Source organism: Eucyclogobius newberryi, unplaced genomic scaffold (assembly GCF_026437365.1).
Source record: "Eucyclogobius newberryi isolate DKJ021-1_F unplaced genomic scaffold, fEucNew1.0.hap1 SCAF_11, whole genome shotgun sequence".
In the NCBI taxonomy this organism is placed as follows: domain Eukaryota; kingdom Metazoa; phylum Chordata; class Actinopteri; order Gobiiformes; family Gobiidae; genus Eucyclogobius; species Eucyclogobius newberryi.
The window spans coordinates 2,478,904-2,501,403 of record NW_027315735.1 but is presented as its reverse complement, the minus strand read 5'-3'; the positions used below and the strand labels follow the sequence as shown (position 1 = coordinate 2,501,403).

General features: G+C 40.1%; 1 protein-coding gene across 1 annotated transcript in view; it reads right to left on the bottom strand.

Annotated features, from left to right (window-relative positions):
- ldb2a (LIM domain binding 2a) overlaps positions 1 to 22,500 on the bottom strand; it is a 156,816-nt gene that overhangs the window by 37,739 nt on the left and 96,577 nt on the right. The window contains exons 3-5 of the mRNA XM_072434345.1: positions 22,483 to 22,500; positions 14,462 to 14,545; positions 2,862 to 2,985 (exon numbers count right to left, since the gene is read on the bottom strand). The exon at positions 22,483 to 22,500 is cut by the window's right edge and continues 105 nt beyond it. Coding sequence (XP_072290446.1) covers positions 2,862 to 2,985; positions 14,462 to 14,545; positions 22,483 to 22,500 — 226 coding nt within the window. The remainder of the gene's footprint in view (positions 1 to 2,861; positions 2,986 to 14,461; positions 14,546 to 22,482) is intronic.

The window sequence follows — 22,500 nt, the reverse complement described above, 5'->3', positions numbered from 1 at the left end:
GAAATGCACCCGCACCTTCCTTCCTTCCCGGCTTAATCCCAAATCATTTCTAAGCAGGAGAAGAATTGGAGGAAAAGAGGAAAAAACAAGGCACCGACGAGGAAAATCGCAATTCCACCGAAAGCGCAAAACATCAGGCCAAATTATGGCAAAATAAAGAGGCGGGGCATGTCACTGACCTTTGTGTGAGGGCATGAGAAAATACTGGACCCTGTAGTGTAATAGTGAAGATGACCGGCTTAGTTTTGTGAGCGTTTATAGTGTGGTTAAAGGAGCATTGTGCAACTTTTCTGGTGGAGAATCTCTCGACTTTTGGTGACGTTCTCACTTTGCCTGGAATGTACAGCCTTCATTTAAGTTGCTTTTATTCAATACATCCACCTTCATCCACTGGAAAGGTCACACCGTGCACCTATAAATGACACTGACTGCAATATAAGGGGAATAGAAGAATAAACAGTGACGTAGACATTTATTGTCATGGTAACCTTATTGTAACTTTATTGTCATCTTTCTTGTTCATAACAAGAAAGATGTTTGTTCTTGTTCTTGAGGCTGCAAGAACAAGAATCGGCTTCTTATAAACTTGGACATTTCATAATTCATAAGAAGTTTTGCAGCCAAACCACTATAAGCCCCTCCCCCTTCGTCTCAAACGGCTGTTGCTATGGAGCTTATCAACAGTGAAATGGAAGCATAGTTTTGAAGCTTCACAAAATGGCTAAAATTGCAATTTAAAAAAAGAAAAAATACAAAAGAATAAAAGAATTACAACTACAAATTGTAACGTTTAACAAAATGATAACAACATTTTGATAATAGTTTGAATTATTATTTGTTTAATCAATTGTATTACTTTTTTTTTTTTTACTTATAAATTAATTTGTGTACAGCGCAGTACAAATACATTGTGTGTCATTAAGTCTTCTAAAGTAACACGTATATAAATGTAAGTTGATTTTCAATACTTCATAATATTTTTTAAAGAGACACACACATTGTTAAAATTCCTATATGAAAAAAAAATGGATGTATTTTCTAACTATAACATTCAAAGGAAGAATTACACTTGCACTTGGTCATGTGTGGCATGAAATATACATTATACTGGGTTTTCTACTCTCTTTTACCTAAAGCAATCATTCACACTTTTATTTTTGGATTTATTGGCCAGCCGGATCGGGCAGTCTGATTACACTGCTCTTAATTAAGCTTACACCAGGTGGATGTCAAAGGTTTTTTGAGCTCTGTTACTTTTTAAAGACATCTCGTCACGCCCGGCTAAGCATCGCTGTAATTTGCAGCCACTCAGATGTGTCCATACAGAAAAAAAGGCTTATTCCTCTCGTGGATCCTGCCGGCAACGCCAATTTGAGGCTGCCACTACTTTTTAGAAACCTCCTTTAAAACACCAATCATAAAACTCCAGCTCAGATGCTTGTTAGAAAAATCGGAGCCGTTTGAGATCCACAGACAGGAATTCTGATTAATTTCACGTACCTGACAGGCAAAACACAATTACGGGATTAAGACGTATAACGGCAATTTGGGCACATAAATGATGCAATAAAAACAGTCAGAAAAAAGAAAATATTCCTGCTCTCACCAAGTGACAGATGGCACTGAATTTCAATGAATCAAAGCTGGTTTCAAAGGAAGGATTTAAAAGCACTTGACATGAGCTATGAGCAGTGTTGGACGATGACTTCATCCCGTTATTTTAATATTGATTTAGTGAAGAAAAAGTATGAATGACACATACTTGGCATCTCAATGTCTTTAAATACAATGACATGTTGTTAATGGTAAATAGTAGAAGGGCGTGTGCTTTTACACTTCATAATAAGATTCAACCTAAACATAAAATAACAGCAACAGCTATTTAAAGATGCAGTTTTTTATTTTATTGTAATGACATTGTTGTTGTTGTTGTTGTTGTTGTTTTATGGCTGTTGTTGTTGTTGTTGTTGTTGTTGTTTTATGGCGGTTGGCATCCAAGTGTTGCATTACCGCCAGACTTTATTCCTGGCGGTTGACATCCGAGTGTTGCATTACCGCCAGACTTGATGACATTTTAACAGACCCTTTAAAATGTGCAAACAAAAACATTCTAAATTCCAGAATAAAGGGAAAAGTGAATTGGAACATAATGTGATCAGTGGAGAACCAAAAAATATCATAAAATATGAAAGAAATGAGAGTGATATATTTTACATTAATTATTTATGTATTTATTTATTAATTAAGAGATTGAAAATAACGGTTGGGTTTTACTGGACAAAGACAATGACAATGTGGACAACAGGTGGAAATTAGCACTTGAGCCGCTCCTGTTAAGCTTAATGTATATTGTGAACTGTCCCTGTCACAAATACATATTATTTACAGATATATTTAAGATTTTTAACATAAATTATTACTATCAATATAGATGTATTACTTTTTACTTATAATTACGATACAATTTTGAGGCAAGATTTTCTTTTTAATGGAGAAGCAAAATAACTAACTTTTCTGTAAATTCCAAATTGTTGTTTATTTTTTGCTCATTTTTTAAGACTCATTTCCATTCTGATCTGGGGTCAGTTCATCAGTGGAAATCTGTGATCTGATGACTCCATTTTGCCTCAGTTGCTTCACTTCAGTCATTTTGAACATTCTGATAACAGAGCATTTTAAAGGGTCTATAGCATCTTTTATTTGGGAGTCTGTACGCCATAATCTAAGCTAATTTACAATAAACCTATAGCAAACAAGCTCATTTGTCAATTTCCTGTAAAAAAGGTCTCTTCCAGTTCTCAGAGATGTGGCGCTGTCTCTGCACGTGTGCTTTGGAGATGAGCGCGTGAGGTGATATTTACCTGGTGGAGCGACCATTCTCTGCCACTTCTGGAACAGGCATGTTTTCAGACAGTCTCTGGGGCTGAGGTTGTAAGTCTTGTGCCGGGACATGAGCTCCTGCATGGGCTCCAGGATGACGCACAACTGCACACAAAGACAAAGAATGAACCATTTAGGCAAGTTTATTCGTTACAGTCTAATCTACTGGAGACAAACGCATGGATAAGTCTCTCTAAGTCTGGTTTAGACACTATACTTTAGACTTTTTTAGATGGTAAAACACTGTTGATATTATTGATTTGATGTGGCTGTTAAAGTTTAGAACATGTATCACCTTGTGTTTAATATTATAGGTACTGGGCATCAAGGGAAGTCATTACTAGATATGACTCGTGGCAGATTGACCGAAACATGGCTGCCAACCAAGGCCCCTTCCAACGTTTACTGTCATCCACACATATTCAACCATAAGCAAATAAGGTCCGTTATTAAGACACATCAACAGTAAGGAACAAACCACCCATCATTGATTAAGTAAGCACGCTAATGCCGGCTCATCTGATGGTGTTCCCTCAACTGGTTCATCTGTGCTCTTTTTTAAATGTAATCCGTAAAACATTTTGTATTACAATTTGTGCGAAAACTGCTATATGAATAAAGTTTGATTAATTGATTGACCCATAAAGACACAAAAGGGTGACCAAAGACTAAGGATCGTGGGGATGGAAGCAATAGGGGTTAGAAGTAAGTCACATTTACCCAAAGCTAAAGAATTAACAAAAACCCAAAGCATTCAGTGCACAAGAAGACAAGAATATGTAACTCAGCCTTTTTGTTAGTGTGCAAACCACTGTCAAACCTAAATAATTCATAAGTCATAAACTCAAAGTACAAGGCGACTAAAGGTATATTTATATGACACCCTCCTATTCCCGGCTGCTCCGCTTATCAACATAAAACGAAACATTGTCTATTAAAACTCTGGCAGGCTTTGCTTCTCAATTAATCACCTCCAGACTGACTTTGAGTGATTAACAGTGACGTAAAGACCCTTGTTTCTCAAAAACCCTTAATAAAGAGCCTCTAAAAGCTGATTTATTGCCTAGTGGACAAGTGCGCGGATAAAACAGCTGCGATGGACAGCAGGATACATTCTAATGTCTTGTGCCTTTGTTTGAACTGTTTACACAATATAAATCATCTGTGGGTGCATGGTCATGTAGGGGGCATGATGGGTGGCCAGTATGTAGTGCATGGGGTGAGGGGAGTGTGGGAATTTCCATCATTTCAATCATTTCTACATCATTGTTTCATGATTAAAGGTGCACTACGGGATTTTTCTGGTGTCAATCGGCTTGTCTCTGTGGACGTGTTACTGCTCAGCCTAGAATGTTCCGCAGTTATAGCATTGCTTAGGGAGACAAGCAAGGTTACAAGTTAGATTTGTGGAGAGGCGAGCCCACAGTGAAACAAGAACAAGCTGCAAAAAAGTTACAGGCTTCTCTCAGCCATCTTCAGTTTGTGCTTTTCCTTCTGTTTTGGTCACGTCTCTAACCGACTTTGAGAATCTGACTTTAGAAACTATTGTATAAATATTGTATAAACTATTTTATATGACAATAACAACACTTTGAACGCACAGGTTTTAAAACTGGTGCATAATTGAACCTTTAGATGTTTCACAAGGCGTTTTTTAGCTTAAAAAACATTCATAATTGAATAATGAAGAAGGTTAATGCCAAACTCAATAACGAGTTATAAGAAAAGTTAAAATAGTGCGCTTTTAACACAATTGGTTCTGTAAATAGAAATATGATAATAGTACACCTATTTCACCATCTTTAAAACAATAAACAGAAGTACATTTGAAAATATGGTCAATTTGATCGCAAAAGTGAGCTAATAAAAAACTGATTTTGCAATTATAAAGTAATGTATAACTTATAGGAAACATACATTTTAGTACATTGTGTAGAGAGATTAATTTAATCCTTTACAACTGCGTTCACAACAAAATTCTCAGACAAAATACTTTGTGAACCATTAAAATAGAGTCTGGAAACAGTCACGTTTCTGTTGTAGTCATTGAACATTAACAAGCAAGAAAAGCTGCCAAAGTCTTACTATAAATGAGCCAATATCTTTACAGTACAACATCGTCCCCTATACTTTTATGGCCAGACAAACTCCAGCCTTTTATTCCCACACTTTTCTCCATCTTTGGTCTCTGTTTTGGACCAGTAAATCCTGGGAGAGGTGCGTGGAGAGGAATCAGAGGTCGAGCCGTCATTTTCAATCCATCAGACTTAGCCTACACCACCACAAACATCTGGAGAACATTACCACCAGGTTCCAAGCCTTGTTCTGCTCAAGCTGCCATCCAAAAAAACACCATTCGGGCAGTAGAACGCAGGGATTGGATGCTGGTGAGTTTGGCGTTTTTTATGGTCCAATCACAAGACAGCACCAGGATCAAACGGCAGACGAACTGATCCGTCTTATCTTTGAACGCATCCTTCTGTCTCCTCGAAGGTCATTGTTGGCTTTTCATGGATTTATTAGCAATGATCAAATCGATATCAGTGTTTAGGAAAAAACAAAAAACAAGCCAAACCAGATGTTTTAGATGAGATTTTTAGTGATGAGTAAAAGCAAGAAACACCACATCAAACAACCCTTTTTTTCCTCATTTGAATATGTTTCAAAAGTGTTTGTTTTATATAACTGAATACAATTTAAAGGTGCAGTGTGTAACTTTTCTGGTGGGTGGTGCCAACTGCTTGTGTCCATGGAAATATTACGGCTTTGCCTGGAACATCTCTGCTTTTTGCTCAAAAACACAGAACATTATGTGTCAATGGACGTCTTTCAACATAACTTAATATAGTTGTTCACAAAAGCAAGAAAAGTTTTGGTTTATGTCAGAAAACAAGATCGTCTGACGGGGTTTTATTTTGAACTGAATATAAAAATGTTTTGTAGTTTTGTAGCAGTGCATCTTCCATAAGTCATTAAGGTGTCTGCAAAGAAATCGCCCACAGCGCTTGTTTCCTTGCTTTAGATTTGAGAGAAGTTTCACTCCAGCGCACTCACACACACACAGACACATAGAAACATATAATCACAGATGAGGCAGACAGTTCTATAGCTGCCTCTATACAGTCTGACTCCAGTTTGTTTGAACGTTAAGAATGAAAATAGTTCGACTTTCTTCTGGGAGTGCTTACAATATGTGTCTTTCATAGACAAATATAGCAGGAGCGTATACCATGAATAAATGATAGAATTATAGAATTGTACTTGGCTGTTGGTAAGTCGCTGCTCCCGCTCATCACGAGGAGGCACCTTGGTTATTATAGGCATCTAAGTGTAGCTTTAAAACCGACCGGTGGTGGAGTGGTTAGAGCACAGCACACAGCCCCATTTCACACTGCACTGTCAATAAAGCCTGCGGGCCACAAATTCTTAAAAAGAAAAGACTAAACAGCAATAGAATAGACTAGAAAATGAAAATGGTTTGAATGAAGACACAAAATACAATAAGCTAGATGCTGTGTCCATGGACTGGGTCGGCGAGGCACCAGCCCACGACCACTGCCCAATCATCTTCGCACCCGACCCCTATAGATAGCTGCGGGTGGTGAGGACACAGGAGGTCGGACCCACGCTGAGCCCGGTCAACAAGTGCTCACACTCAAGCCCCGACCCCAGGCCTGGCTCCAAGGCGGGGCCCCAGCTGCACCATACTGAGTGACGTCACAGTCCTTATTTGTATACAATCCATAGGAGTTTGTTGAACTGCGCTTACTCTGACCCATCACCTAGGACCTGTGGGCCATGGAGAGCCTACCAGGAGCGTAAAGCCCCAGGCAGCAGAGCTCCTAGGATCACTGAGGCACACAAAAAGGGCAGTTCAATGGGAGATGTCACCAGTTCTGTTCATTATTTTCATCATTTCCAGGCGCAGTCACGGGTCGGAGGGTGTGGTCAGGGGTCAGAGGGTGTCCGGTTTGGGGACCACAGGATCTCATCTCTGCTGTTTGCATTGCAAGCTGTTGTCCTGATGGCTCCATCAAACCAGGACCTGCAACATGCACTGGGACAGTTTTCAGCCGAGTGTGAAGCGTCTGGGATGAGAATCAGCTCCAAATCCGAGGCCATGGTTCTTGACCGGAAAAAGGTGGCTTGCCCTCTTCAGGTGGGTGGGGTGTTCTTGCCTCAAGTGGAGGAGTTCAAGTATCTCGGGGTCTTGTTCACGAGTGAGGGAAGGATGGAGCGTGAGATAGACAGGCGGATCGATGCAGCAGCTGCAGTGATGATCGACTGTTGTGGTGAAGAAGGAGCTGAGTCAAAAGAAAGCTCTGGATTTACCGGTCGGTCTACGTTCTGACCTCACCTCTGGTCATGAGCTTTGGGTAAATGTGACCATTTACCAAATGTTACCATTTAATTTGTAAATGTATAATATAAATATTGAGTTCATCTTCTCTACAGTAATTCTCTGTCACTCTTTCACATCAAGTACCACCAGAGAAAATGTGGTTTTCTGAGTATCAGCTCAACCAGGTCAATAACAAGACTTTATCTGGTCTAAACTAAGTTTGCAGAAAAAGTTCACATGAAAAGTGGGACTAAACCAGGACTAAACCAGGACTAAACCAGGACTAAACCAGGACTAAACCATAAACTACACCTTCCTATCTATCTGATAGGTTCCAATTTGTTAATGTAAACCAGAGCTCCTCACCTTGCTCTAAAGTAATTTACGGTGTGCCACAGGGTTCGGTACTCGGTCCAATTCTGTTTACTCTTTATATGCTGCCATTAGGCAACATTATCAGAAAGCATGACATTAACTTCCACTGCTATGCAGACGACACTCAGCTGTATTTATCAATGAAACCTGATCAGAGCGATCAAGTAGACAGACTTAGTACTTGTGTGAAGGAGATAAAAACCTGGATGACACTTAACTACCTGCTTCTTAACCCTGAAAAAACCAAGGTCATTGTGCTTGGCCCTAAGCATCTACGAGACTCTCTATCTGAGCAGATAGTCATACTGGACAATGTCAGTGTAGCCTCCAGTTCTACTGTAAGAAACCTTGGAGTCTTATTTGACCAGGAGCTCTCATTTAAAGCTCATATAAATCAAGCTTGTAAAACAGCCTATTTCCATTTGCGCAACAAGAGCCAAAATCAGAAGAATCCTGCCTAAAAGTGATGCCGAAAAACTTATCCATGCATTTGTAACGACTAGATTAGACTACTGTAACTCCCTGCTTGCAGCGTGTCCTAAAAGCTCCATAAAAAGCTTTCAACTGGTTCAAAATGCAGCAGCAAGATTACTAACAGGAACAAAAAGAAGAGAGCACATTACGCCAGTGCTGAAGTCTCTTCACTGGCTCCCCGTCGAGTCTAGAATCAAATTCAAAATTCTACTCTTGACCTACAAAGCCATAAATGACATGGCCCCATCCTACCTCAAAGATGCTATAGAACCATATCATCCAAACAGAGCTCTTCGCTCTCAGAATGCCGGCCTTCTGGTGGTGCCAAGAGTCTCTAAAAGTACAGTAGGAGGTAGAGCGTTTAGCTACCAAGCTCCTGTGTTATGGAATCAGCTCCCGACCCATGTTAAATATGCTGACACAGTCTCTTCATTTAAGTCCAGGCTTAAAACGTTCCTCTTCGAAATCGCTTATGGTCAGAGTAGTTAGGAACAGAAACATAAACCCACAGCTTTAGCTATGCTGCCCTAGGAGTAACTGTGCTGGGGGAAGTATGACAGCTTGAGCACTATCCTCTTCTTCTGACTACTTATGCTATCAAACAATATTTATTTTTTGATTCCACTTGCAAACTGTTCACCGCCTTCTTTTTCTTTCTCTCACTCCTGAGGACCTGTGGACCCAGATGCCCCTCCCCTGGTGAAGTTGTCCCTGCCCTGTGTGGACGGTCCCTCATCTGCCTGAAGAGTGGGTCCAGCTCCAGTCTCCTCGTGTCCGTCTGTGAGAGTCGGATCTCTCCTTCACTGGAACTCCTCCAGGTTTCTACGCTTTTTTCCCAAAGAGGTTTTTTTGTAGTTTTTCCTGGCCGAGAAGGAGAGTCTAAGGACAGAGGACCCTGGGACATCGTCCCTCGCCACCACAGACATTGTTGATTCATTTCTCCCTGTGGCCCTCAGAGGCAACTGTTGTTGTGATTTTGGGCCTTACAAAAATAAATTGATTTGATTTGATTTGATTTGATTTGATACACCTTGACTAGATAAGAAGACAAGACCAAACCAAATCCACATCAGGACTAAAATGGGCTCAATTTAGAACACAATAAAGACGCCTTAATGACCCAAACTCAGCTGTGATCCTACTTATAATATTGCCATTTCTCGTTGATAAAGCCATTAGGATTTATGTAGACCCCATCAGCAAGGGGAAGGCATAGAATGAGTTAACAGTTTAAAAAACAAATAGTCTGTGGGGCTGCAACAAGTTAATCTATTAATCGATCGCAGCTAATCGATTATTGAGATAATTGTCAAATAATCTAGTAATCCAGTAATTGTTATCTGGACTGTAAACAGACTTCAGACATGCCACGTGTGAGAGAGAGATTTTATGACTCGTACAAAGGAGGAACAAGGAAACATTCCCTTTTAGTCTTTTTGATCAGAAAACATTTTTTTCTGTAATATACTCTATCAGGACGACCTCCTGCACCATCATCTGAACTTGAGGAGGAGCCGCAGGAGCCCAAAGACACACAAAATCAACCAAAGTGTAAAGTTGGATGTCCCGTTTCCTGGTGTTGGTATAAAGCTGCACATACCAGTCCAGCTCCGGTGTCTCCTCCTCCTGGAGCAGGAGCAGCATATCGATGAGCAGCGTCTCTACAGTAGGTTTCTGCAAGTTTACCACAACGTCACATGACATCGTCCCAATAAACAGTGAGTGATGACCAGCCCGCGTGCCCTTGAGCAAGTCAGCTCATGCCCACTGCCCTGCTGCACTTTGTTATGATCATATTCAGTTTCAAAGCTTATATGTATATATAGATATTCATGTTTTTGTCCTGCTTCAGGTTTATCATTATTTAACTAGAACGTTTCCATGGTTTTAGTCTCATCTTAGACCTTCTTATGTTGTACTTGATGGATAACTTTAGAACCATTTGAAGAGTTAATTTGCCATTTTAAAAACAACATGTCGATTCAGTGTTTTCAAAAGCTGACTCTATTTTAGTGCAGTAAAAGTATTATTCCATCCTTTCTTAATTATAATGGTATTACTAATATGTGTAGGATGTGGTATTAAAAAAGAGAGAACTTGCAAATGAACTCTTTTACAAATTAGCATCATGGTTAATGTCTTGGTGTAGGGACTTCAAAAACCTGGAGGAGCTCCTCTTCTTGGTTTCACTGAGAGTTGCCTTTTTACATTTTGTCCAGAAGCAACAAAAACTGCCAAAGTTTTGTCAAATATGTTTCTCTTTAAATGAAATCATGTGTCAAATGTGAATATCTAGTGGTGGTACATTCAACATATTCTTTTTTTTGTACTTTTAGCTTCAGGGGAACCTTTGTTTCTTTTCTTTTTTTCAAATTAATGAATCAGAATGTCACATGAATGCTGATAATTGCATTGTGTTTTCATTTCCACTGCACACTTTTTCAGTCCATCTCTGGCGCCGCATCAGCCACCGTCACCGTCTTTAATGAGGTTTTAATCTTGTTCCAACAGTATTTTCCTCATCATTAGTTGTATTTTGATTGATTCCTGCATGTTTCTGTATCGTCCTGTATTTGAGGCTTGATTGTTCAGGGAATCGCTGTTTTCACCTTCCCCCTAACCCCGCCCACGTCCTTGTACTTAGCTGCAATTAGCCAGATAAGGTTCTAAAATGTCACACGGCCACTTTTCAAAAGCAACAACACGTAAACGACAATCTGCTGCTTGTTACGTGGAAACGTCACTATGAAGAGGCGGGGCTTATCAGCTCTGCAGTTTGGAACAGGAAGTCAAAGAACCTGCTTCTATTACTGAGCCGTTTTTGATCAGAATTGCAGTTTGAAAATGAACAAAATGTAAAAAGATGATCTACTTATCTCAGAGTCCAATTCTAAGTACATGAAAAAAAAGCTGAATACGTCTCCTTTAACCTCCATCCCGGCTTGCACTGAATAACCCTTGCACCAGTGAAATGCATGTTGGGATGCCGGTGTTTTCATGGTGCATAACCCAGCAGTGCTAATGCCATGTACTCCACCTTTCCTCCACACGCTAACACCAGCTCTGGCCCCAAAACAACCGCTATTTTTGGAGGGAAATAAAGGAAGCTAGTAGCCTCTTCAAAGCATAGAACGGCTTAAATATTCCACATCTGGGAAAAAGTGTTCGCAAAGCCAATTCTAACCTTACAATCAAGAGTTTTTGGACCGCGGAGGCGTGGTAGAAGTTGAGAAAAAAGAACTGTAATGTCGGTGAGGAAAAAGGGAGTATTTGTGCCATGACAACCGGTGATAACGGACAAGGAAAATATCATTTGCAGTCAGGGGTGTTTTTTGCCGAATAACAGAGGCGAGCGGAGGATAAAAATAAAAAGGGACAAAAGCACATCGCCCGTCACAGCTCTGTGTTTGACAAGGCAACAAAAGTGTAACGTTAGTTTGTTTCATAAAGCAAGTAAATCAACTTCAGGATATGCTAAAGCTGTAGAGATGTTGTTGGCGTGAATATGCCATGGAACTTGATACGAGTTCAAGACAAATGTGTTCCTGCATGTTTGAGTAATCCAGTATTGTCTGGCGACTGAGGCTCAAGTTCAGAAAATTCTTGTTTTCACCTACCCCCTATCCCCGCCCACCTCCCTGTACTGTGATTATTTGGAAAATGATGACTCTGAGTGACATATGTAGTGTTCTAAAATGTCACTTTACCAAAACAAAAACATGCCGCGGCCTGTTACGGGGAAATGCCACTTTGAAGAGGCGGAGCTTATCAGTTCTACAGTTTTGAACAGGAAGTCACTGAACATAATTGTTTCTATTACTGAGCCGTTTTAGATCAATAACGCGGTTTACCATGAATAAATTGCAGAATGATGATCTACGTATGCTATAGCTCAATACTATAGAACCTGAAAAAGTCATATTATGTCTCCTTTAATGTTTCTTCAGGGATTGATGGATGTATATTATATTTAATGCAACTGCCTCGTCCTTGTGTCTGTCACAACACATTTTAAAGTGCGATTAGGGATGTCACAATATAACATGAATATTGTGAGGGGAAATACTGCGATTTTATGAAATATCACAAATACCTGCAAAAACAAAGGACACGTTATATATAGTATTTTCTGTCACATCCGGCCCGCAGGGCCTTCCAATCCGGCCTGCCAAGCTTGTCCAAGTAATACTAAAAAAAACAAATTGACAGAAAAGGGATATTTTATTTGATATTTAATTTTGGGGATTTTTTTCCTTCACACCAATGATCGCGGGCCGGCCTCCGCTAATGCCTGGATTCGAATATGGCCCTCGGAGGAAAATAATTGCCCACTCCTGCTCTACAGCTCAAATGTGAATATACTACACCTTTTTTCCTATTAATGCAAAGAAAATGTACACACCATAAACAATGAGCCCTAAATAATCTTGTTCCATCCATCATTTAATGAATGATACGTCAATATTGAACTTATTGTGACAGGCCCAGGCGTCCTCCACCAGAAAAGTTACATAGTGCACCTTTAACCCTCCTTTGACCTCCTAAAGCCCATGTTTAATTGCTTACCTCTGCACAACTTCCTTTAACATTTATGCATTGAATTGATATTATTTTAGTTCTGGTTGATGCATTATCTTTGTGGACCAGTGTGATTATAAAACGAGCTTTGTGCACAAACATGGCCGACCGTATAGCCTGGTGCTGTCCTCTATACAAAGCATCCACCAATAATAACGGCGCACAATCACAATCTTTGGCGTGTAATTACAAACACTCGAATTATGCGCTTTATCGTACGCCGACAACACTTTCTTTCACACAGAAAAAAAAAAATCATTGTTGGTAGAAAACAAAACCAGGCGACTCCTTCTCGCTCTTGTCTTCTCTCGCTCTCGTTATAAGCAGCAGTCGAGGTTTGCGCACCATTTCACAATTATGAGTCTCTGCAGGGAGCTTTCATTAATGTTATGCTAATTTTCTGTATCCAATTAATTCCAGCGTTCGTGCCGTCTCCTCCTCTCGCCCGCTCGCTCCCCCCCGTTTGGAAATCAGAGGCGTCAGTCAAATACGGTGCAGCAGAAAAATCACCTTAATAAAAAGTGTAAGGTACAGAACAAATGTAATGTCTATTCCAGTCCTCAACAGCCTCTTCTACAGGATCAGTAAGTGCTGCTGGTGATGGACGATACCAGCGAGTTTTGATTTGATCCGATATAAAGTAATACCATGGCAAGTTTCGTGCCTCTAATTTAAAGAATTTAAATCATTATTTTCTCTCCACTCCAGCGTGAACAAATATACAAAGTAAAAATGTCTGCGTAAAATAGAAACAATATAAAGAAAGAAATTGTTTAAACAGTAAATGTTTTAAGTGTACATTTTTCGAGTCAATGCTTTACATTGATATTTGGTATCGATCACAACCAATCATTTAAAATGCTTATACAAATATATTTGGCAGGAAGTACTGCATAAACAACTTTCTCCTCCCTATAATCCAGAGACGTGATGTCAAGATGATTAGGTTAATGAGTAATGCTTATTATCACCATTTAATTGTTGTTTATAACATCCAAGCTGCTGATTTGTCATTTCAAAATGTGTCACTCCCTCTAGTGTCAGCAGAGGGCGCCTGGACTGCTTGTGTATCATATTCTACAGTGTCATTATGTTCTTAGACACTAAAGCACTTTGAAGGTGGAAACGTGCTATAAAAATACTCTGTAACAATAAAAAGTACTAATAATTCAACAAAGTAGAATAACCTTCCCTCACTGACTGTGTATTTAAGTTTATGATGCGCCTTGACCACTCACATAATAAAAGAATAAATGTTTTAATAAAGCCTGGACTGAGCAGTGGCACTGGAGGAGGCGCTCTATACACTTTCATGTGTTGTTCTTTGTCTAATGTATGTTTTTTATGTGTTATTCTGACAACAACAATTCATTTCATTACAAAGGCTGAAACAAGCAAATGAATGAATCACAACTGATCAATTATTGGACAAGATGTGGGTTATTTGGACTATTCACACACTCTAATACATGCTATATGCTGAGAAAAGAGTTATATCCTTCAGACAGAGCAGGAATAACACAAAAAACACAAGACATTCGTACCGCTTCAGCAATTGATGACCAAAACAATCATCTACTGCTAATCTGTAATTGAAAAGTGCCTTAATCCTCACTTTTACTACCAGAGGTCATCAGACACGTACTGCCCTGTTACATCAGATATATCAGCATTAACATCCATCCAGTCTCTAAGATGAAGAACCTGGAAACATACAAACTATTTTTTTCCTGTTGGCACAAATCTATAAGGAATAATGACACGGAGAGTCAGAGATTCTGTCACAAAGGTTTGCTGACATTTGAGTCTTACCCTGAGGTAGTTGAGGGTGAAGTTGGTCAGACCCATTCGTGTGATGTTTTTGGACAGCTGCTCCAGCACCTGAGGGTCTTGTGCCTAAAGTCACACAAACAGGACAAACTCAGTCAATACAAGACAAACATCATTTCCACATGTTTACAACGTTACTATTAGAAACGTGGCAATGCTCTCTGTTTTAAATGAGCTGCTAATACATGAATAAATGCTTTACAATGATTCTATTTCGTTATTTGCACATTATTAAGCTAATTGTTACAAACATACAGACATGCTATGGTGTAATTGACATTTACCATAAGTGCATGTTCTCCTCGTGTTAATTAGTTTAAGTCTAATCTGTGGTTGTATTTGATGGTTAGGCCACAGTTATTTTATTACTTGGTTTACGACAGATCCGCCGCACTTAGATTATTGATTTCAACAATATGAATAAAATAAATTATTATACTTTTTTTTTTTATAAAGTACCGCCGACAAGGCAAAATAGCATTAAATGAAATATAAAAAGCGGTATTAAGTAAAAAGATAAGAGCGCATGAAGCAATCCCCCCCCCCCTCTCCTCCCGTGGTGCTTTTTGGGTAAACAAGGAAGAAAAAATATTTTGAAATTGAAATTATATTTATATTTACATTTTGCCTGTTCAATATATTTCATTTAAAAATCCGTAAACCAAGTAATAAAATAACTGCGGCCTTATGCACTTATGGTTATGTTTATTTATTGTTGGATTTTACACTAGCACTTGAGAATAATTTTGGCAAAATAAAAGTAATTCTGATTCTGATTAAGTATAATAGTAGTAGTTGAGTAGAATGTCAAAGATTTGATTTGGCAGATGAGTAAAAGTAGTAATGCTAGTTTAGATGACACATTTTGACTTGACTTTAAAACGTGTACGAAAATAAACCATGTAATATAGAACTTAACCATTCAAAGAAGCAAATATCCTTCATTTCTTATTTTACGTTGATTTATTTAGAGTATTAAGAACCAACGATACTAAAAAAACATCCGTTTGAGAATAAATATTTAAGCTTCTATCTTTAAGTGCCACTTGTCATTAAATTATAAAGGTCCATTGTTGTTGCTGTAGAATATGACAACAAAGAGTTCTATGACAGCTAAATCCACATTACCTCAGAACCACACAATAATAGTCCATGGAAAAGCTTTAAATGGAAAGTTTCAACACTGCACTACAAAGTATATGGAGCCGTCCACGAACATAAAGAGTTTAAATGATGACAGCTGCTGGTTAAAACTTTATAAAACAATACATTTCTACAAACTTCTTCAAAAAAACGTGCTGGATTCTGACAGTGCAAAACAAAGGCCGGTATAAGAAGCCCTCTAAGATTCAGCAGCTCATGAAAAATGCATTATTCTTCCTGCGGAGGAGAGAAAGTCAAGAGCCGGGAGTTTGATTGACAGCTCAGTCTAAACGTTATTATTGGCGCAATAATCAGAACGGCTCTGCTCAGGTAGAATTAGGCTAAATGTATATGACTGTGATTCGGGCTGATGAACAGGGGAGACGGGAGAGACCTTCCTGCTGGTGGTTGGAGCAGCTAAAAGTGGAAATATTCAAAAATAAGGGTAAATGTGTCATATTTGAAGGTGCGGTCTGGTCAGGGTGATAAATATACGTCCATTCAATGGGAAACACAACTTCTCCACAAGCTCTACATCCGATTTGGTTTATTACTCGATGATTGACCCCTGACCCGACCCCTAGCACCTGACCTTACCCAAGCTAAGCATTTAGCTATTGTACATTCATAAATTATCCCTGTTTAAATAAAAAAAGATGAACTCTCTTACATTTCTGAGACATTATGTGTAGTTTTGATTTATTTTTTGGCAATAAAACACCTACAGTTGAATAAATACAAGATAGCGACGTTTAAAGCCGCATTGTGGAACATTCTGGGGAAGGCAATAACAAACCACCTCACCACAAAAGCTACGCAGTGTAATTTGAAAGCTGATCTCCGTCGCGTGTGGTTGTGAACACGCTGAATGTCCTTCCTCACTCTTCACCCCCTTTAAACACTTACTGGACTGTCTAACGTCAGGTCTACAGGTCTAAAATATAAATCAAATGGAAGCGCATGAGACATAAACAGCTGTAACATCTGATCGTGTCAAGTTGAATGGAAATCTAATTGTAGTTTTATTTTGAAAATCGTAATGTCACACAGACTTTACTACACAAAACCGTCAAAGACAGTGACATTGTTAAATCAAAATGTCAAACAATAGACTAGACTAGTTTCAACTCCTTAACGCTTTAACCGATTTCAACAAGTTATACCTCATTACGATCGCTTTCACAGTAGTACGTGTGCTATTACTTTTGACATTTGAACAACTTGTACTTTTTGCAGTATTTTCAAAAGTATTAGTACTTTTTCCCCATTGAAATGAATGTGGCATTAGAATTATTATTCTTTAGACTTAATTCTTTAGCTTTAATGTAATTTGTTGTCAATTAAATCTGACTTTTTTATCTTAAGTAGTACCACCAGTACTACTTACACACATGTAGTACTCTTACACACATGTTGTACTTTTACGCAAGAACACAGACACTCGCAAGTCTCCTTGTACAATAGAAATAACCGTTTGACAAGTCGACTAATGAATGAATTATTTGTTGCGGCCCTAAAGTCAACATGAAACTTTCAGTGACATCCGCAAATAAATATATAAATGACAAACAAACATATTAAGATAAGCTATTTTATAACGTTGTACTTTGAAATAGTGTTAACTGCTCTACTTTAACTCTGATAAATCTCTAAAACTTCTCCCTCCCTGCTGACACGCCTCACTCATCATTGATTCATGCTTTATCATTCCAGGCTTTAACTTTGTAAACTTTGGAGAAATAAGTGGAATAAAACTGAACCAGATTTTCTCTTCCCCCATCCACCACCACCACCCCCAACCCCCCAGAGGAGCGGCGCTACAGTCCAGCTAGCGCACTTCAAACTGGGCTCTCCACGGCTCCTGCCTGCTCCTGCCTGCTCCTGCCTGCGCCTGCCTGCTCCATCTCCCCAGCGCCTTCACATACGCTTTCATTAGTCTAGGCAATGATCAAAAGAGTCAAGCACACTCGCTCAAATCAGACGCACATCTCGTCTCTTGTTCGCTCTCTCTTCAGGAATTAGCCAGTGCCCACAGGGGCCAATTTATGGGCCGGTGAAATTCATATGAAGATTTGGACACGGACTGAAAAGGGTTTGTTCATGCAACGATGCTCCGCCTAGAAAAGCACCTTTAGTCCACAGGGGAAAATACAAACACAATCCAAGTCAGTGAATGCAACAGTTGATCTGAAAGAGCAAGAAATATTAAAACACATATAAAATAATTGTTTCTCTGTCATTTAAGATGAAAATAAAAACTCTGGGTCCCAGTAGCTGATGTCGTAGTTATTTGGCCCAAAGTATGTACTGCTGAGAGCAAGTGTTTTGCATTTTGCATGAACAGAAATGTGAATATATTAACCTATGCATTTTAAAACACAAAGTTAAGATATCATATTAAAACATGTAATACTTTTGGGATAAACCATATGATGACTTTACCATTAAAATATGCATATAACTGTAAATATTTAAATATGTCTGGTCGCATATAAACACATATATAATCAGTCAGAAAGAGTTTTGTAGCAGAATGTGGCACCTTTAGAGTCAGGATAGAGCTCAGGGTGGAGCTACTGCTCCCAACACTGGGATTATGGTCATGTTACTGTAGTAATATATACATGTACTTTAATATCCATCCTGCTACACTAATGATGTTGGCCCATCTAAAATAAACCTCTTATGAATCACTTTCTGAAGATAAAGTTCCTATTCATTTTCCCCATTGACATTTTTTATATTTTGCATTATGATCATTATTAATGATGATTTATTATACAAAACAAGTATGGCAGGGTACATTCCATATTGTTTCAATATAGCAAGAAAACAAAACAATTACATGCATTGCCTATATATTATATCATATTACATGACATTACATGATATTACATTATATTATATTATATTGCATATAGCTTACACAAGGAACTTATCATTTAAATCAAGATCAATTAAGCTGTCATAAATCATTAAATTCATCTTTGTGAAACTTATAAGACCTATAGTTTTATTTATGTTATTCCAAATAAATGTTGGGACGTAAAACATCTGTGTTATGGACAACTTAAAACTCCTAATATTTAGATTTCCCCCCCAAAAAATGAAGAAAATGAACGGGGGAATCTACTTCCTCATCCCTTTGACTGTTGAGAAAGTAATATATAAGAAAACCAATACATTGCAGCCAAATGCACTCACGTTCCGTCCACACTATAGTTGTATTTCTTCTTTGTTAGATCCTTGTATGTTTTATAAAAATAGATTTAACTGAGCCACATTTAACCAGCTGCTACTTTCTTCCTCCCACAAAGTCGCTCCCTGCAGAGTACAGCCTGCTCCGACTCCGAGACCCACCGTTCAGCCACAGTTCACTTAGTGGAATTAAGCAGATTATTCATGCGACCTTGTTTTTTGTCTGTCTTTTTTTCTGATAAGGGCCTGTTGGTTTTTATCCTGGGCGGCCTTTGAAGTCGCAAAATAAATTGGTTTGCAGAAATCCCTCTAGACTGCTTTGTTGGCGTTTAAATTTCATAGACTCGTGAATGCCTCGTAAAGTGGGCTGAGTGCGGGGCCCCTCGTTACAACTGGAGACCCATGTGGGGAACTTATCCATGATATTATCACAGTTGTTTGGTTCATCTTTTTTACTGTGGAGAACATGCTTAGTCAGTCACATCTATACGTGTGCTGCAAATGGAATGATTTATGGAACGTTTTATTGCCTCGCTTTCTATGTCATAAAGATTTGACTGAATGAATAGATTCAACTGCGTGCGTGTCTTTAGATGAGGAACGCTTTCTCTGGATTTTGGTCAACTCAGATTGTAAATGTTGAATCAAAGTCATAAAATGTCTTCCAAACCTTTGTCCTAAACTCGAAACAGAAAAGACATAAATAAAAACCAGCTCATCTCCATCTCTGTCACCATGAAGATAAGAAGGTGATGCCACCGGGCCAAGTTTACAGGGGCCAGGGGTCAGGGGCCTCATCTATAAAATGTTGTAGAGCTAGTGTACTCTAAGTGACCACTAGAGACTTACGCCGGGCAAACTCCTGATCCATGAAACTCTCCATGTGCTGTCCACACACTTAGAGCTTCATAGATTCCATCTGCAGCTGGAATCTGCGTACATGAACCTCTGTCAGGCCACGCCCTCTCCACACCTCCAGAACGCCCTGAAGGGCCACGAAAAGTGACTAAAGATTGAGATTGACCTAAACATGAGTCGATAATCAGTGTGATCCCTCTCAAACTAACTTTGAAAACCTCAGAAAACATTGTAGTTTCAGTCGCCTACAGTTAATACTGTTTAGACAGGAGGTTGTTCTGTTTGTGCTTCAGACTTCAGATGTTTGAGATGTGAGGTTTGTCTGGTCTTTGTCTGGTTCAGACACTGAGCTACATAAATGATCTGTGTTTTGTCTCAGGCTTCATTAAACCAAACCTGGCTCATGTCTGACTGACACGGTCACAGAGCGGACTGAAGAGAGCACCAGGACGACTATAGATCATGTGTCATGTGTCGTCCAGACGAATGAGTGGAATAAACAGCCCTTCTCCGTGTTTAGGCTTCTCTTTAAATGTGATCATCTCTCATGTATTTGCTGATGATTTCCTGAACCAAACACTTCCTCAAACTCTTCACTTCTGCTTCTCTCCTCGAGTCGTCTTTCCCCCTGTGTCTCCAGACTTACAGCAGAACTTACAGGAGGGTCACAGTTTGTGCAGAGATAAGCAAAGTCAACAACAAATGAGGCCCCTGATCCATGGAGACACGGCCCCCCTAACATCTCCATGGAAACAAGCAGGCAACATACGTCCACCATCACATAGTGCACTTTTAAGCAAGTCATAAAACAGGTAACTATAAATTACTTCAAATAAAAAGGGAAACGTACAGCTCAGGATCTAACGTCAAAATGCTAATCTAATACTATTACTAATAATACTAAATAATTATATTGCCGCAAGTGGCAATGATCGGCCCTCGCCACGCCGCCATTTTTCAAATATCATAAACTATACATTTCCTGGTCAATGACGGGCACTTTTGTTATTTTTGAGTGGGCTCCGCCCACTGCGTGTTATTGGCCCTCTATGCAATAATAATGTTACATTTTTGCATTACATGCTTATATGCACGGAACGTGCATGAGTTGGGGAACGTATTCGTGAGCTACTTTGTGCGCACTTTCACATGAGCTTTGCCTGTTTGCAATGATAATGTTCAATTTTCCTACTTCTAATTATTATGCATGAGATGTGCATGGGACGTACATGGGACGTACATGGGACGTGCATGGGACGTGCATGGGACGTGCATGGGACGTGCATGGGACGTACATGGGACGTGCATGAGATGTGCATGGGACGTGCATGAGATGTGCATGGGACGTGCATGGGACGTGCATGGGATGTGCATGGGACGTGCATGAGATGTGCATGGGACGTGCATGGGACGTGCATGGGACGTGCATGGGACGTGCATGGGACGTACATGGGACGTGCATGAGATGTGCATGGGACGTGCATGGGACGTGCATGGGATGTGCATGGGACGTGCATGAGATGTGCATGGGACGTGCATGGGACGTGCATGGGACGTGCATGGGACGTACATGGGACGTGCATGGGACGTACATGGGACGTACATGGGACGTACATGGGACGTGCATGGGACGTACATGGGACGTACATGGGACGTGCATGAGATGTGCATGGGACGTGCATGGGACGTGCATGAGATGTGCATGGGACGTGCATGGGACGTACATGGGACGTGCATGAGATGTGCATGGGACGTACATGGGACGTGCATGAGATGTGCATGGGACGTACATGGGACGTGCATGGGATGTGCATGGGACGTGCATGGGATGTGCATGGGACGTGCATGGGACGTACATGGGACGTGCATGGGACGTGCATGGGACGTACATGGGACGTGCATGGGACGTGCATGGGACGTACATGGGACGTGCATGGGACGTGCATGGGACGTGCATGGGACATGCATGGGACGTGCATGGGACGTGCATGGGACGTGCATGGGACGTGCATGGGACGTGCATGGGACGTGCATGGGACGTGCATGAGATGTACATGGGACGTGCATGGGACGTGCATGGGACGTGCATGGGACGTGCATGGGACGTGCATGAGATGTACATGGGACGTGCATGAGTGCGTTAATGAGTGTTTGGAAGCGGGTGAGAGCCTCACGCTCGATTTTGTGCACACTTTGTGCGCTCTTTTGTAGCCGTGCTTAGCACAGCCTTACAGACCTAATAAGCCTCTCGCCAGCTTGTGGCGCTCAGGCCTGAATAAAACAACAGTCCTCGATACACCAAGTTGTTGGTTGCTGATCTGTGTCTGTTTTCAAAGGATGTTTTTTATTGAAAATAAGTTACTGGAACATGGAAAAAACTGAATTTGTAATGCTCACTGCTGTGTTTTACTTTTGTAACCACATCTGCCATAACAATTACTGACAGAAATATGGCTGACAATCTACACAATCAGCTTCTTAAACCACGACTAAACACACAACCACTTGCCAGTCAAACATACTTCCACAAAGTGGGCAAAGTGTCTTGCCAGGGACACGGGTCATATCGAACCACAAACCTACAGGTCTGTGCACGCCCCCAAACTCATCTACCTCTGATAAAGTGTCAGGGTCCGAGGCAGGTTACAGGCAGGGTCAGAGGCAGGTTACAGTATAACCGGAGGAAAAAGAAGTCAAATACTAAAGTCAGCCTAAATGTAAAGTGCTTTTGAAATAACTGTAGCTATAGCGACTTGTCTATAATGTGGGCTGGAGGTGCGTCGCGTGTTGATGATGTCACTCACGTGCATGGCCAGGATGCT